Source organism: Balaenoptera musculus, chromosome 13 (genome assembly GCF_009873245.2).
Source record: "Balaenoptera musculus isolate JJ_BM4_2016_0621 chromosome 13, mBalMus1.pri.v3, whole genome shotgun sequence".
In the NCBI taxonomy this organism is placed as follows: domain Eukaryota; kingdom Metazoa; phylum Chordata; class Mammalia; order Artiodactyla; family Balaenopteridae; genus Balaenoptera; species Balaenoptera musculus.
Genome location: NC_045797.1, coordinates 33,681,534 through 33,694,507, shown reverse-complemented (window position 1 = coordinate 33,694,507; position 12,974 = coordinate 33,681,534). Strand labels below are relative to the sequence as shown.

Genomic DNA, 12,974 nt, shown 5'->3' with positions numbered 1-12,974 from the left:
TGTAGTATTAGCCTCTTATAATTAACTATAAAACAATGTTTTCAGTGCTGTGTATTGTATAGTCTCATTAGGCAAAGTGAGGGACTGTTACGAAATACTAGCCAGTGTTCAATTTTTCCTTCCACACTTATGTCATTTTCATGTGATAAGATCAAGTTTAGAGATTCCCACCTGACCTTCCTGCTTGCACACCTCTACTAGCAACTTCTTATAACTGCTGCTGGATAGACAAGCAGTCAAATCGGAGGGCTTGTCTGGAAAATGACTTGACTAGGCTTCAGAAAAAGCCAGTGCTGAACAATCAACGGAGCAACATTTAGTTTGAGCAACTGGGTAATCTAGGAGCCTTGGTGGAGAATTAAGAAAAGAGGTTGAAATCCTGTGACTTCACTGATGATACTCAAACATTTTTGGCTTCTTAGCCATACAGACACCACCGTTCTTCTTTTGATTCCAGCCTGTGTGAGGATGCAGGACTCAACTGCTACGCGTTCAGGCTATGCTCTTCCACTGCACGGTACACTGCTTTTGTAATGCAAATGAGAGGCACAAAGTGTCTCTTTGATAATGTGCAGTCAGAAGACAAAAAAGCATTCACTGAACAGTAAACTAATTCATAAAGCTGAAAGACAATAGGGAAGCATTATGGATTTTTTTAAAGGAAAAAAGTATCCTAGATCAATGTAATTGTCACAGTGTAAGCTATTCATAGTCAATGCGTAAGGGGAAAAGGGCTGCAAGTTTATTTAAAGGTGCAGAAGTTTTTATAGGCAAAAAAAATTGATGTAAACAAATATAAATATATTGGTTAACAGGCTTCTGCTTCTGCTCTTAGAGGTCACATATATATAGCTGGTTGTTTTAATTTAGACAGATCCACAATATTCCCTTAGTGACAAAAACTCAGTAGAAGTTTTAAAAGAACACAGAGATCCAATGGTTAAGAGCCATATGGTAGATTTTTTTTCTTCTTCTTTAAAGGGAGTATCTCTCCATCACATACCAGAGTTTAGCTCAAGGTCAATTTATATTAATGCATTAAACTTTGCTGTGGAGGAGGCAAAGGGCTGGAGGAAAAAGGATAAAGAAGTTCCGAAATTGTTCTTCCAACATATTCAGCCAAGCAACAGAACATTGCCTTGATAAGGGTGATATTGGACAGTTGCCATAATTCCTCCTGTTAGATCAGCTCTCCCGGTACCTATTTCCCATACCTTTTAAAGTATAGCATGTAACATTTTGCTTGAAAATTGCTTCCACCTCTATGCTTTGTTATAGCTGTTTTGCAGTTTCGGTGGAGAGGCAGTTCTGTGTCACAAGAAATTACTAATCTGAGGCTTGAGAAGGGGCAGTGTAGCTTTCCATTATCTCACCAGTGAGCTCTGTACAGGATTATTTCAAAATTTCTGTTGCCATACAATGAGCTGTTAGAGTGGGCAAGGCAGTGAGGGAGGGACCATTATTGAAACTTGGTTACCAGGGTAGATAAGATAAAGTTCATCACTGTCTTGGCATCCACATTTGCAGTCAGGGGTGGAAAATTTGATGAAGGGGTACATTTGGTCAAGGATATCATTCAGATAGAAGGTTGGACATTTTCCATCTGTGTGTGCTGAAGAGTTTCTCTTTTCCTATTAATGCTCATCTGAAAGAGTGGGTTTGACTGTTTACAGAAATAAGTTTTCTTCCAATGTATTGTAAACTTGTAAATACCAGATAACCAACATCAGAAACCCCCATCCCGTCCCCATCTCAAGATATGAGATTGGAATTGGGCAGAGATAACTTTCTTTAGAAAATTGCCATTTTCTTTCTGTCACTTCCTATTCTCTCTGGCTGGTGAAAGGACCGTTCAGACTTAATTTTTACGTAAGCTCTTTTTAGATTTTTTTTTTTTAATTTTTAATTTTATTTTTGGCTGTGTTGGGTCTTTGTTGCTGCGTGCGGGCTTTCTCTAGATGCGGCGAGCGGGGTCTACTCTTCGTTGTGGTGCCAGGGCTTCTTACTGCAGTGGCTTCTCTTGTTGTGGAGCACAGGCTCTAGGTGCGCGGGCTTCAGTAGTTGCGGCACGCGGGCTCAGCAGTTGTGGCTCGCAGGCTCTAGAGCGCAGGCTCAGTAGTTGTGGCGCATGGGCTTAGTTGCTCCGCAGCATGTGGAATCTTCCCGGACCAGGGATCAAACCTGTGTCCCCAGCACTAGCAGGTGGATTCTTAACCACTGTGCCACCAGGGAAGTCCTCAATTTTTTTTTTTTTTTTTTTTGAGACAACCTCTATTTCTGTTACACAGGACACATACTCTAGGGATCATTTTATTCTTTGATGGGGTTATTGAGCCATCACTGCCATCCGAGGTCATTATTAGAAGTCACACTGCAGATCTAGAAACACAAGAAGAGTGGCAAGCAGGGTCTATTTCAGCAAGAGACTGGGAAGAAGTCAGGGTGTTGATTATTGAAATCAGAATGATCATTTTGTGAGTTCTTGCCTTTAGCTCATGTTCCACTGCCCAAGCCACTTGTTTTCCCTTTGAGTCTAGCAGCTCTTCTCTCCCCAGCGAAGCCCACCTAATACACGTGTGCAGGTTTAATGTTGGAAGGGAGGGTCAGCTTTACCCATACATAATCACTGTTTTATGGCTTTCACTCATTCCTGAGGTGTTAATGCAGATCAAATGGGAAACACTCGAGAAAGAAGCCTTGCAGCTACTGCACTGCCCCCGCTCTCCGGTCTCAATCGTTAATTCTTATTGTAAGATCTAAAGGTAACTTTGTTTACTCTCTTAATGCGTTGCCGTTCTCCCAGTGGCCCTTGCATATCCTTTCTCAAATTCCCATCTTGATCAATTGTTTGCAAATAATTAAGCTTTTAAGAGATAATGGCAGGAAGGTAATGTACACAACGAAGCCGAGGTCTCCTGTCACTGTCTATTGGACTGTGGTCAAATTTGCTTTGATATCCCATAGTAATTAGGTTGATTGGTATATCTGGCAAGTGCAATCCCTGTTTCCTTCACAAGAACCTACTGATGTTTCTTAAACCAGTGTCCTTGCCATTTAGATGCCATAATAGCAGAGGTGTTCAGGAAAATGGCAAGGGAGACCTAGCCCTGTGGTTGCAATGGTTTGGAATGAATTTTCCATTTTCTTCCTAATATGGCACTCGTCTTTCTCTCTTTTGTAAAATGACATCTACCTTTGCCCTTCTCGTGGCCTCACTAGCCCTGTGGGCGGAACGCAACCCGGGCTTTGAATGTTTTCACAGCAGCCTTGCCTGGGGCATGTTGGGTTTTTGTCAAGTCATTTTTATTTTTTTAAGTCTACAAAGGAATAACTCATACTGTCCACAAAAAGCTTATCTAGTAAGATGCATAGGATTAAGATAGTTAAACATATGATTTCAGTAAAAAGCCTACTTCTTTGTGACATTTTTGGCCTGACTGTGGATATTAACTACCTGAGTTGTGGCTTTCATGTGATTCTAGCAATTACAGAATTTTTTGGGGGGGGGGACTTGAAAGTTTGTGGGACACAGGTTCAAGAACTATGAAAAAAGAAAATATCCAGTCGGTCTACCATAGACAAAGGGTTAGGAATTTTGTTGATACCTTTTGCCCCTTAACAATGACCAGATTATTGTGACATTTAATTTCATCCAGGCTCATTCATTCTATTAAAAAAATATCTCCTGAACAACTGAAATTGTTTAATGGAGACAGAGTGCTGGGTCTCCATAGCTTGAGGCTGCCTGGCAATTATGCTGCATGAAATTAGGCACAGTTTGTTCCAATTACTTAAAATCAGATCACATGAAAAGTGACAGAGAAAAAAAACGGTTAGAACTTTCTCATTTCATGATATTTAAATTCTGAAATCAGAAACTGCCTGATGTAAAGAAACAACCTAACTTGCACTGACATTTGCAGGCCATAGATTGCTTCTTTGAAGCTATAATGATCAGGTAATTTAATGATCCAAAGAGAATTTTCCGACACCCTTTGCATAAATAAAATGTAATTCCACTTGCTTTCTAAGAATGGATGTAAAACTTTGCTCACAAAGAGGCATGCAAAAATACTCTTGAAAACACAGCACAAATAACTGACTGTGACAATTCCCAATTTTCAAAGTAACTAAAGGTAAATGGCATAAATATTAATTTTTAATCCAGTTCTGGTCATAATATTAAGACACAACTAACAAGACAGGGCAAAAGGTGTTGCCATCCAGCTGTAGTGAAGAGGGACCATTGACATATTTATTAATTCAATTGAAAAGCACTGAAAGAGATTTCCAGAAGACCTGCAAAACTGTAAGCAAATAATATACAGAAGATGTTATAGATTGGAAATGACTTGTGTACATCAGTGTACAGCTTTATATAGCAAATAGTGCCAACAGCTAGATGCTAAAATTTGCATATTTCAAAGTCAGGCTTTTATTACTAGCTAGCCTGGCTAACCTCCAGATGATAAAATCGAGAAGTTGTCCCCTTTTTCAAAGTCTCATAGTTAGTGAATGGCAGCATAATTTATACAGTCTAAAAGGGTCATATGTAACTTTGTGCAATTCTTCAACTAGTGTAGACCATAGAACTACTATATGAAACCATAATTCAGTATTCAGTTCAGAGGATAAAAGATTCATTTGGTTTGTATTGTGTTGGCTGGCAAACCTTTATGAAGTGGAAGTCATGTTTTAAACCTTAGGGCAGTGTATTGCTAGTGTATTTTTAGGTCAGTATCCAATTGTGAGATTTTGCCTGTGATGACTGGCATAATGGTGAGTAGGGTGATGTCACCTACGATCTTTGCCGATTATGGAGGTGACATACTTTCATTTGAGAAGAGTGGGTAGACATCACTTTAGGAATGAAGTAAGGAAAGTCGTGTTGTGGATCTCAAATTGGATTGTTATACTTCCTGTGGGCTTTTAAAAAAAATTTTATTTTACATTTGATGTTGCATCTGAGTGGAGAGTATCTGTGTATCATGGCAAGTCAGAGCCATTCCTTGTTCCACTGATATTTACTGGCTTTCTTTATGTGCAGGTCTGGGCTTTAAGGATGGTGAATGAGAAAGGCGAGGGTGTTAGAGATGCTAAATGAGTGAGAAGAGACGCATGACCAAGGAAAGAAATAATCAGAACGGGTGTTTCAGAGAGTGATGCTTGCTATTAGAGAAAGAGGGGAAAAACTGGTGTGAGAGTGATAAGGTGGTCGGTGGGGAGTGGGGAGGGTAAGGCTTGGCATTTGAGCTGAGACCTGACAGTGACCTTGGAGCAGGAGCCTGAGGGTAGGGGGACCAGCTTGGTGTGTTGGAAGAACACACCAAGTGGCTGGACAGAGGGGTGTGGTGGGGTGAGGAGAAGAGGACGCCCATCTGGGAAGTGGGCAGGGCTGGGTGATGGCACGCATTGCTGGGCAAGGTGAGCGGTCTGGAGGTTTTTGAGGCGGGACAGGAATGGAGATTATGAAAGCCGTTTGCCATATCCTTCTGTCATGATGAGGCTTAGACACTGGATGGGAAACAGGAAATGTCCCTAGGTTGTGTCGCTGCGGACTGTGCCTTCCCCTGGCCAGTTTCCTCACCAGTAAAACAGGAGGGACAATAGATTCTATTTATGTCCCTCAAAGGGATATAATGGGGATTAATTACCATTCTGTCTGTAATATACTTGGAGCTCTTTAGAGAGAGGCACTATATTCCGTGAAAGCAAAGCCTTATTCTAACTGTGTATTTATTGATTAAGTGACAATCAAGACACAATGCTTATGGGGAAAATGGCTACATCTCTGCTCTCCACAAATCGAATCCCATGTGTATAGATATAGAACATATTTAAACTTATATGTAAGAGCATTGAAGTGGTCATTAACGAGCCTTCTTAGCATCTAATCAGACATTATTAATAAGATTGAAAGCTATGTTAATTAGCATTCAATAGACCAGAATTGGTTTCCGATGGCACATATATTTAAATGGAGAGTTGGGGGTGCCCTTTCCCATTCATAAAGAGAATAGAAGGTTGACTATCGGAACAATTATTATCTTGGGAGAATTTATTGGGGTGCAGTGTTTCAAAGTAGCCCATGTCACCAATGGATGGAAACCATGCCCCCAGCTCCTCTCCCAGGCTTTAGAAATGTATATTTCAAATTTAGATATAGCTGACTATTAAACAGAAAGTATCTTGCCAAAACTAATCTTAGTAGAATTCTAAACATCTTACAAGAGGTATAGGTTTCATTTTATTATTTAATCCTGTAATATTTTTTTATCCACTCTTAACTCCTGAGGCTTTTTCTTCGCACGCAAAATGTGCTGGTCTTTGACCTTATATTGGCCTGTGTTCAGAATCCCAGCATATGTTGACATTCAGATAGGGAAACCAACTTGGGTAGAATTTCATTTGTTTGTGCTTTGCAGAAGAGCTAAAATGAATAGTGTGTTGTTTTATTTTTAAATACACCCACTTAATTTTGATATTTGCATCCAGCAACATGGTGTTTTGGGAGGAGAATATCATGTTAACGAAGTGCTTAACTCCCGGGGACCTGAGCTGAGCTTGTTGGTCCAAATGATTCAGCTTTAAAAATCTGTGGTTCTAGAAAATATTACGTCAAGGTGGTACACTTTTTTACGCTCAAAAAGAACTTGTTATTTTAATCCCATAAAATACAGTGAAGATCCTACTGAATTTTGTGTTTGCAACAAATAAACCTGTTAAAGAATAAACTCAGTATCAAGGTTCTGCAAGTATCCTAAGTAGCTATTTATACACTTCACTAATCTTGGTAATTGGCTTGTCTTTTACTGCCATTAATTAGATGATGTAGTATTCCATTAATAAGAGTGACACACCTCAGCATTTTTACCTTTAATTATAGACCTCACTAGACTCTTAGGTTATTGACAAAATAGCCTAAATATTGCCTGAAGTACACATATTTTTTTTAACGAGCATATGTGTTTATTATTGAATCCCTCGCACCTAGCATTGCACCTGACATGTGATATGCACATTGTGTATCCAAAGTGTACATGCACAACCTATCTTTTTTGTCCTCTTTCAGCACCCTTACCCTTCTGAAGAACAGAAAAAGCAGTTGGCACAAGACACAGGACTCACCATCCTTCAAGTGAACAATTGGTAAGTAATTTGGCTTTGTGTTTACACACAATCTGCTTCCCCCTCTGGCGACCTGCAGCTAATGTTTTGCATTAAGAAGACACACCCAGTTTTCCCTGGTGGCTTGTTGATCCAAAGGTGAGAACACAGTGTTGACTGGTGGGTGAGAGCACTTGCTAGTATAGAAAAGAAAACAGTGTATTGCTTTCCACCTCCTTTATAAATTGACAAATTTTAGGCATAGTATATATTAGTGTTTAATTCACGTTCACTATGGCTCTGTAAATGTCTCTCTCTATGACCTTTTTTTTTTTTAACTTTTAAGAATAATCAATAGAAAGAGGGATATCCTCTTTTCTATGAAACAAGGAAATCCACTATCACATACCTGTCAGGTTTTAAATTCGCTGAATAACTAAGTTCAGTTAGAATTTGTTAGGGATATGCATTCCAGGATGGGCTCTCCTTTCTTCTTATCTCCCTATAGAAAAAAGAGAAAAAAATGTATGTTTCTACTTTGAAACTGTTCAAAACTTGATGTATCTCAGAGCTGTGCAATACTGTTTCTAAATAAATGTGTGAACTCCTGATTGGGGGGAAAGCTGAGATTATGTACCAAGTACCAGCCAACAATATTCTGACTTAATGTACAGCGGTGTGGCAAGGAGCCTTTGAGGAAGTATGATTTATTACCCTTTGTGAGTGTGCTGAAAGCCAGGTTCATACAATCACCCAGAGCTAGTGTCATATTTGAAGGGTATCAAAATCCGATCTCCTCTAAAACTAAGTGTCTAATTAATTGTCCTAATATTTTTAGATTAGGGTTTATGATGAGGAAACCTTATCCTCTTTGAAGTAAAATCCAGAAAAGGCCCAAAGCCTGGTTGGGGAAAGAGGAGAACTGAGAATGCCAGTTTGCAGACAGAAGTATTTCTTTCTTTTCAATAAGTGTCAAAAGATTAATATTACAGAATCTCTGATTACATGGCCTAATCCATTTTGGTGAATAACTTTGTTCTTGGTGTCCATTGCACCTATATTAACAGACCCTTCTCTGTTAGAGAGTCTGGGAGCCTTTGGGAGAGATTTCAGATATATTAAGCCCCATTACAGAAAATGTAATTTCTGTCAATATAATCCCATGTATTCTTCGATTTAGTATTTTAGAGATAACAAGCTACTTACAATATATTTGCCTTTGGAGGATTAATTTACAAAGTGCACTATCTTCAAGACACAGACAGACTCACATAAGCATTGCTTGTAAGGGTTATCAATTTCTATGACCTTACGGCAGCCTTGGGAGATCAGTTTTTGCAGCCCTTTTAGTCAACTGGATCAGGAGCCAACGGAAGACATACTATACCTGAGTGTGTTACTAGGAGTCGTGTGACTGCTGAGGTTTTTTTGTTTGCCTGTTTTTACCTGCGGCTGTATCTTGATTTTCAAGACTCTGGATACTATATAATTGAACTTTGTCTTCCAAATTGTTCTGGACGATATTATAGAGCAGACCATCCATTTTGAAGGCACACCTAAATTCCTAAACATTTTTAAAGCTAAACTGATGGGGAGGCAATTTGAATACAATGGAGGCTCTACAAATATCTGTTTCCCTGGGAAATGTTCCACTTTGAGGGCCAAGGAGTGGCTGGCTGGCTTTCATTTAGGAAGGCAATGGGCTGCCATTCAGGTGATCTACCACAGAGGCCGTCTCTCTTCCTCCTCAGTGTTGCTAGAAAGCTCCACCCACAAACATCGTTACCAGAGAACAGATTCCAATCCAAGCCGCTTGCCACAGGTAGAAGACATTATGGGATATTTCCTGTGGCCCCCCCCCCCGGCCAGGCAGGCATTCCTGTGACACCAAGCTGGATGCAACTGTCGTTTCCTAGATTCTCTGCGCAGTGATCACAATCAGACTGCCTCGGTTTTGCAATTAAGAGGGGGAAAAAAAAGGACTTAAAAAAAGTTATAATACATGCCAGATAATAATTCTTCAACATAGATGCAGACTTTGCCCTAAACTTCACACTGATACTCAATTCTGCACAGGCACATAACTTGAAAATCACTTTTACTTATTACGTGGGATGTAAACCCAATTCCGTGCTCATCTGGCACCGTGTAATGTTCATGTGCTCTCGCTTCTGTGTATGGAATTAGAAGTGACCTATGCTTGCACTTCATTGCTGAGCATTTGGCAACTGTTTCAACTCTACAACAACTTTGTTTGTGGTAGAGAGTTACCCTCCAGTAACTAAAAGTTGTAAGAGAAATTGTTTCTCTTAAGTTCGGTGAATAACGACATTCCCACATTTGATTTGAGTTTTTAACGGTATATTAATTTTCATCCAGACCTTCACCTTTTAAGGAGCTGATAATAGATTTCTTTTTCTTTGGGCTTTGAGTTGGGAATATGATGGAAACATGGGGAAACCCAGACGGTACTGTATTGAAACCCAAGATGTGAGAGAATCTTAAAGATGGCAGACTTGAAGATGAAAAAAGCACAACTACCAAGTGGTTTTCATTTTTCTTTATTGTAATAAAAACATTACACAGAGTCTTTTTGACAGCCTGTAAATATTTTTCCTATATTGAGCATCAAGCGTAAGTTACTTCATTCTGGAAATAATAATTAAAAAAAAACAAAACAAAACACTTCACGAGTATTTTAGCTTTTCCCCTTCACTTCATTTAGACACAACATTTAAAATGTGTTTCTTCCTTTTTGGATTTTTAAAGACTTGTTAACACACATGTACATTTTGTATGAACTATGAGTCACTGTTGAAGAGATTTAATAAAATGCTGAAGGGCGGGTTGGGTGTAGATCACTCATAATTACTGGCAGTAACATAATGTATTGAAATACACAATATGAAAGTGAAAAATATAAACTCATGTCAGTTGTTAGCTTGTCATAGAAACCCTGGCCGATGCAGCTTGAAGTTAGGTTTTGACAGAAAAATGAGATGAGAAAAGTTTGGTGCGTTGTAACATTCTTTCATTCCATCGCTGAACTAATTTTATGCGTCTTTAATTGACATAAGTAATATATACTACTTGCCTTGGCTGAGTAAGGACAAAGCAGATGGGATTTGGCGGGGAGAGGGGATCACAGGGAGAATTTAAATGTAAAACAACAAGACAGATTTGATTAATTAAGAGAAAACTTGGATTAAAAGAAGTAACTGCTCTAACTCATATTTGGTCTACTTGTCAGTAAAAACAGAGGAGTATTCTTAAAATGGTTAGTATTAGTACTTGTAGGAATTGGGTTCTGGGATGGAATGTGACATTTATTAGATGAGACATCGTAGAACAAGTCTATGCCAACACATTTTTTGAGAATTGAGGCAATTAGGCAAATAATTTGGGTAAAAAAATTTTACCTAAATTATCCAAGTATTTGAGGCAACTGCATGTTTTTAAAAATCAACCTCCATAACTAATTGCCTAAATATTTCAGTCTAGCATGCCGTGGTAGACTTTGACTTAAAGCATAATAATTTTTGAAATACAATATGTGCCATAAATGTATGTATTATTCTTCCTTTCCTCCCTCACTCCCAATTATGATTTGAGCCAAAAGTGATAAATAATAGCATTTGGTGCTTTTGTCTTTTTGTTTTTTCATCGTTGTTGTGGTTGTGATAAATAGTTCTGTTATATCAGTGCAAAAATATTACTAATACGTTGAATGTCATTTAAGTGGAAACTTCTTAAATTTCAAGATTAGATGGTTAGGTTGGTCTTTTAATAAGTAGGTAGAACTTTGAAGAAAGAGCGCACTCACACACACACACACAAAGTCAATACTGGGTTCTTTTCTCTCCCGAATACACCAACTTTATTCTTTTATATTGAAAATATGAATGTAGAATGGTCAAATAAAACTCCCTTATATGTTTTCACAGCCATGTTGCAGGCTTGGGAATTACATGTGATGAAAACTTGTGCCCGCATTGTTATCTTTCTTGCTGGATGCCTCAGACACATCCTGCCTAGGCAGAGGTCTAGCCTAGGGTGTATTGAATAAATGTTAGTTTCTTTGTTTACCCTTTCTCATCCACACACTTTCCCATTAAGGCCTAATGTTCCATGATTACTTCTTTACTCTCTCTGAGAAGGCAATGGGTCTTAGGTGCAAAATACATAGTTTATGTGAAATACAGTATGTATGTAGACAGAAAAGTCACTCCCCATCAATAGGGTGCATAAAATTCCAGGGAGCATCCGAACCTCCGCGGTGACACTTTACAGAACCATCATAGCTCTTAAAGTTCTCAGATTTAGTACGTATACCAGATTTTCCTAGTTTCTTCATTTATTGCCTTCAAAACTGCAAAGCATTCAGCCATCACTTCCCATTTATTACCAGTGGGGGGGAAAAGTATGTCATCCTTGGAGATTTCTGGCCCTGGCAGGTAAAAATGTAAACTCATTTAAAAAAAAAAAAAAAAGATCACCCTTGTTATAATAAACAGATTCAACTGTAAAAGGTCAAGTTTCTTTCTGAGTTATGGTAATAATGTAGCAAATACTTTTATAAGTAATCAAAGATTCTATAAATATAGGTACCTGTGTAGATGTAAATGTTAAAACATTCACAAATTATCCTTTCAACTTCTGAGATCTAAAAATCAATAGGGGGTCATGGGGTTTCATAGAATTGCTCTGCTTTTTCTTCCAACATAATTTAATAATACATTTTACAGATGTTGTTTAAACATTAGGCACAGATTGTTTTGTCAATAAAACTAAACAGAGGCATGACACAAAAGCAAGGAAAACAGATGTAGAAGGAAAAAACAGTGCACCAAGCAAGGAGTCCTGGGTCATTTGTTTCCTATTCAACTACAAAATGAAAGTGCAGGGTGTATAGTGATTTTCCTTGCCTAGGAATCACCTAGGGATGGAACCACTTCACACACAAGAGGTAATTTTATTAAGCAGGTGGTTTAACTTCTTCCCTTGAGAATTTAAGTGTAACCTGCATTTAAGGTAGACTTCCTAACTGATCAATGGAGTAACAGGTGCAGTATTTTTAAAAGAAGAAGGAAGAGAAGGAGAAATATAAATAGAACAGTTCTCCAGCACCTTTCAGAATGGGTTGTTTTTCTCCAGGCCACAGTTAATTGCTACGCTTTTTACCTTGAGTGTCAACTCTAATAATATTACCTTTACAGGCCCTTACTCTGGGCTTAGATTAGAGCAGTCAGTAATATTCACTAGATAAAATACTGTCTAGTTGCTCATGAGAAAATACTGAAATCAGTCAAAAAATGTTTAGCTTGCATATTGCCTGAGACAGAGCTGGCAAGGTACCAGGCACGCAGGGTATTATTTAGGAAAGCTGAGCAAATAGCTTGCAGGGAAAAGAGCTGTGAATTTTGAAACCTTCAGGTATTGTCATGTCAGAGAGTCTTAGGCATTCAAAGGAGACGCTGCTTTTGTCTGCAGATTTTTAAAAAATTTCCAGCAAACAATCCTCTTTGAAAATGACTCTGCAGTCTGTGAAATACACTTTGTTGTAAGTTTTACTCGCTAAGTTTACTCAGAGGTTTTTCCCCCACTGTGTGCAATCACATGGTTAATACTGGGAAAGATGGAAACTCCTCACGAAAGGGTAGGTGTTGGACCACTGTGCCAGATGGAGAAACCCTGCCCCTTCCACCAGGGGACCCTGAGTCTAGGTGAGAAGAGAAACAGGAAGGGGTGGGTTGTAGGAAGATGGATTAGAAAGTCCAGATACTGTTTTGTGTAACTGCTGTTTGTCCTGCAGCCAACATTCAAAGACAGTCTCTGAGCTTTTCAGGACAAGAGTGTGAGAGATTTGG

General features: G+C 38.8%; 1 protein-coding gene across 4 annotated transcripts in view; it reads left to right on the top strand.

Moving 5' to 3' along the window:
* MEIS1 (Meis homeobox 1) overlaps positions 1 to 12,974 on the top strand; it is a 138,417-nt gene that overhangs the window by 106,510 nt on the left and 18,933 nt on the right. For all 4 annotated transcript variants that reach the window (XM_036873880.1, XM_036873878.1, XM_036873876.1 and 1 more), the window contains one exon: positions 7,073 to 7,149. In XM_036873880.1, coding sequence (XP_036729775.1) covers positions 7,073 to 7,149 — 77 coding nt within the window. The remainder of the gene's footprint in view (positions 1 to 7,072; positions 7,150 to 12,974) is intronic.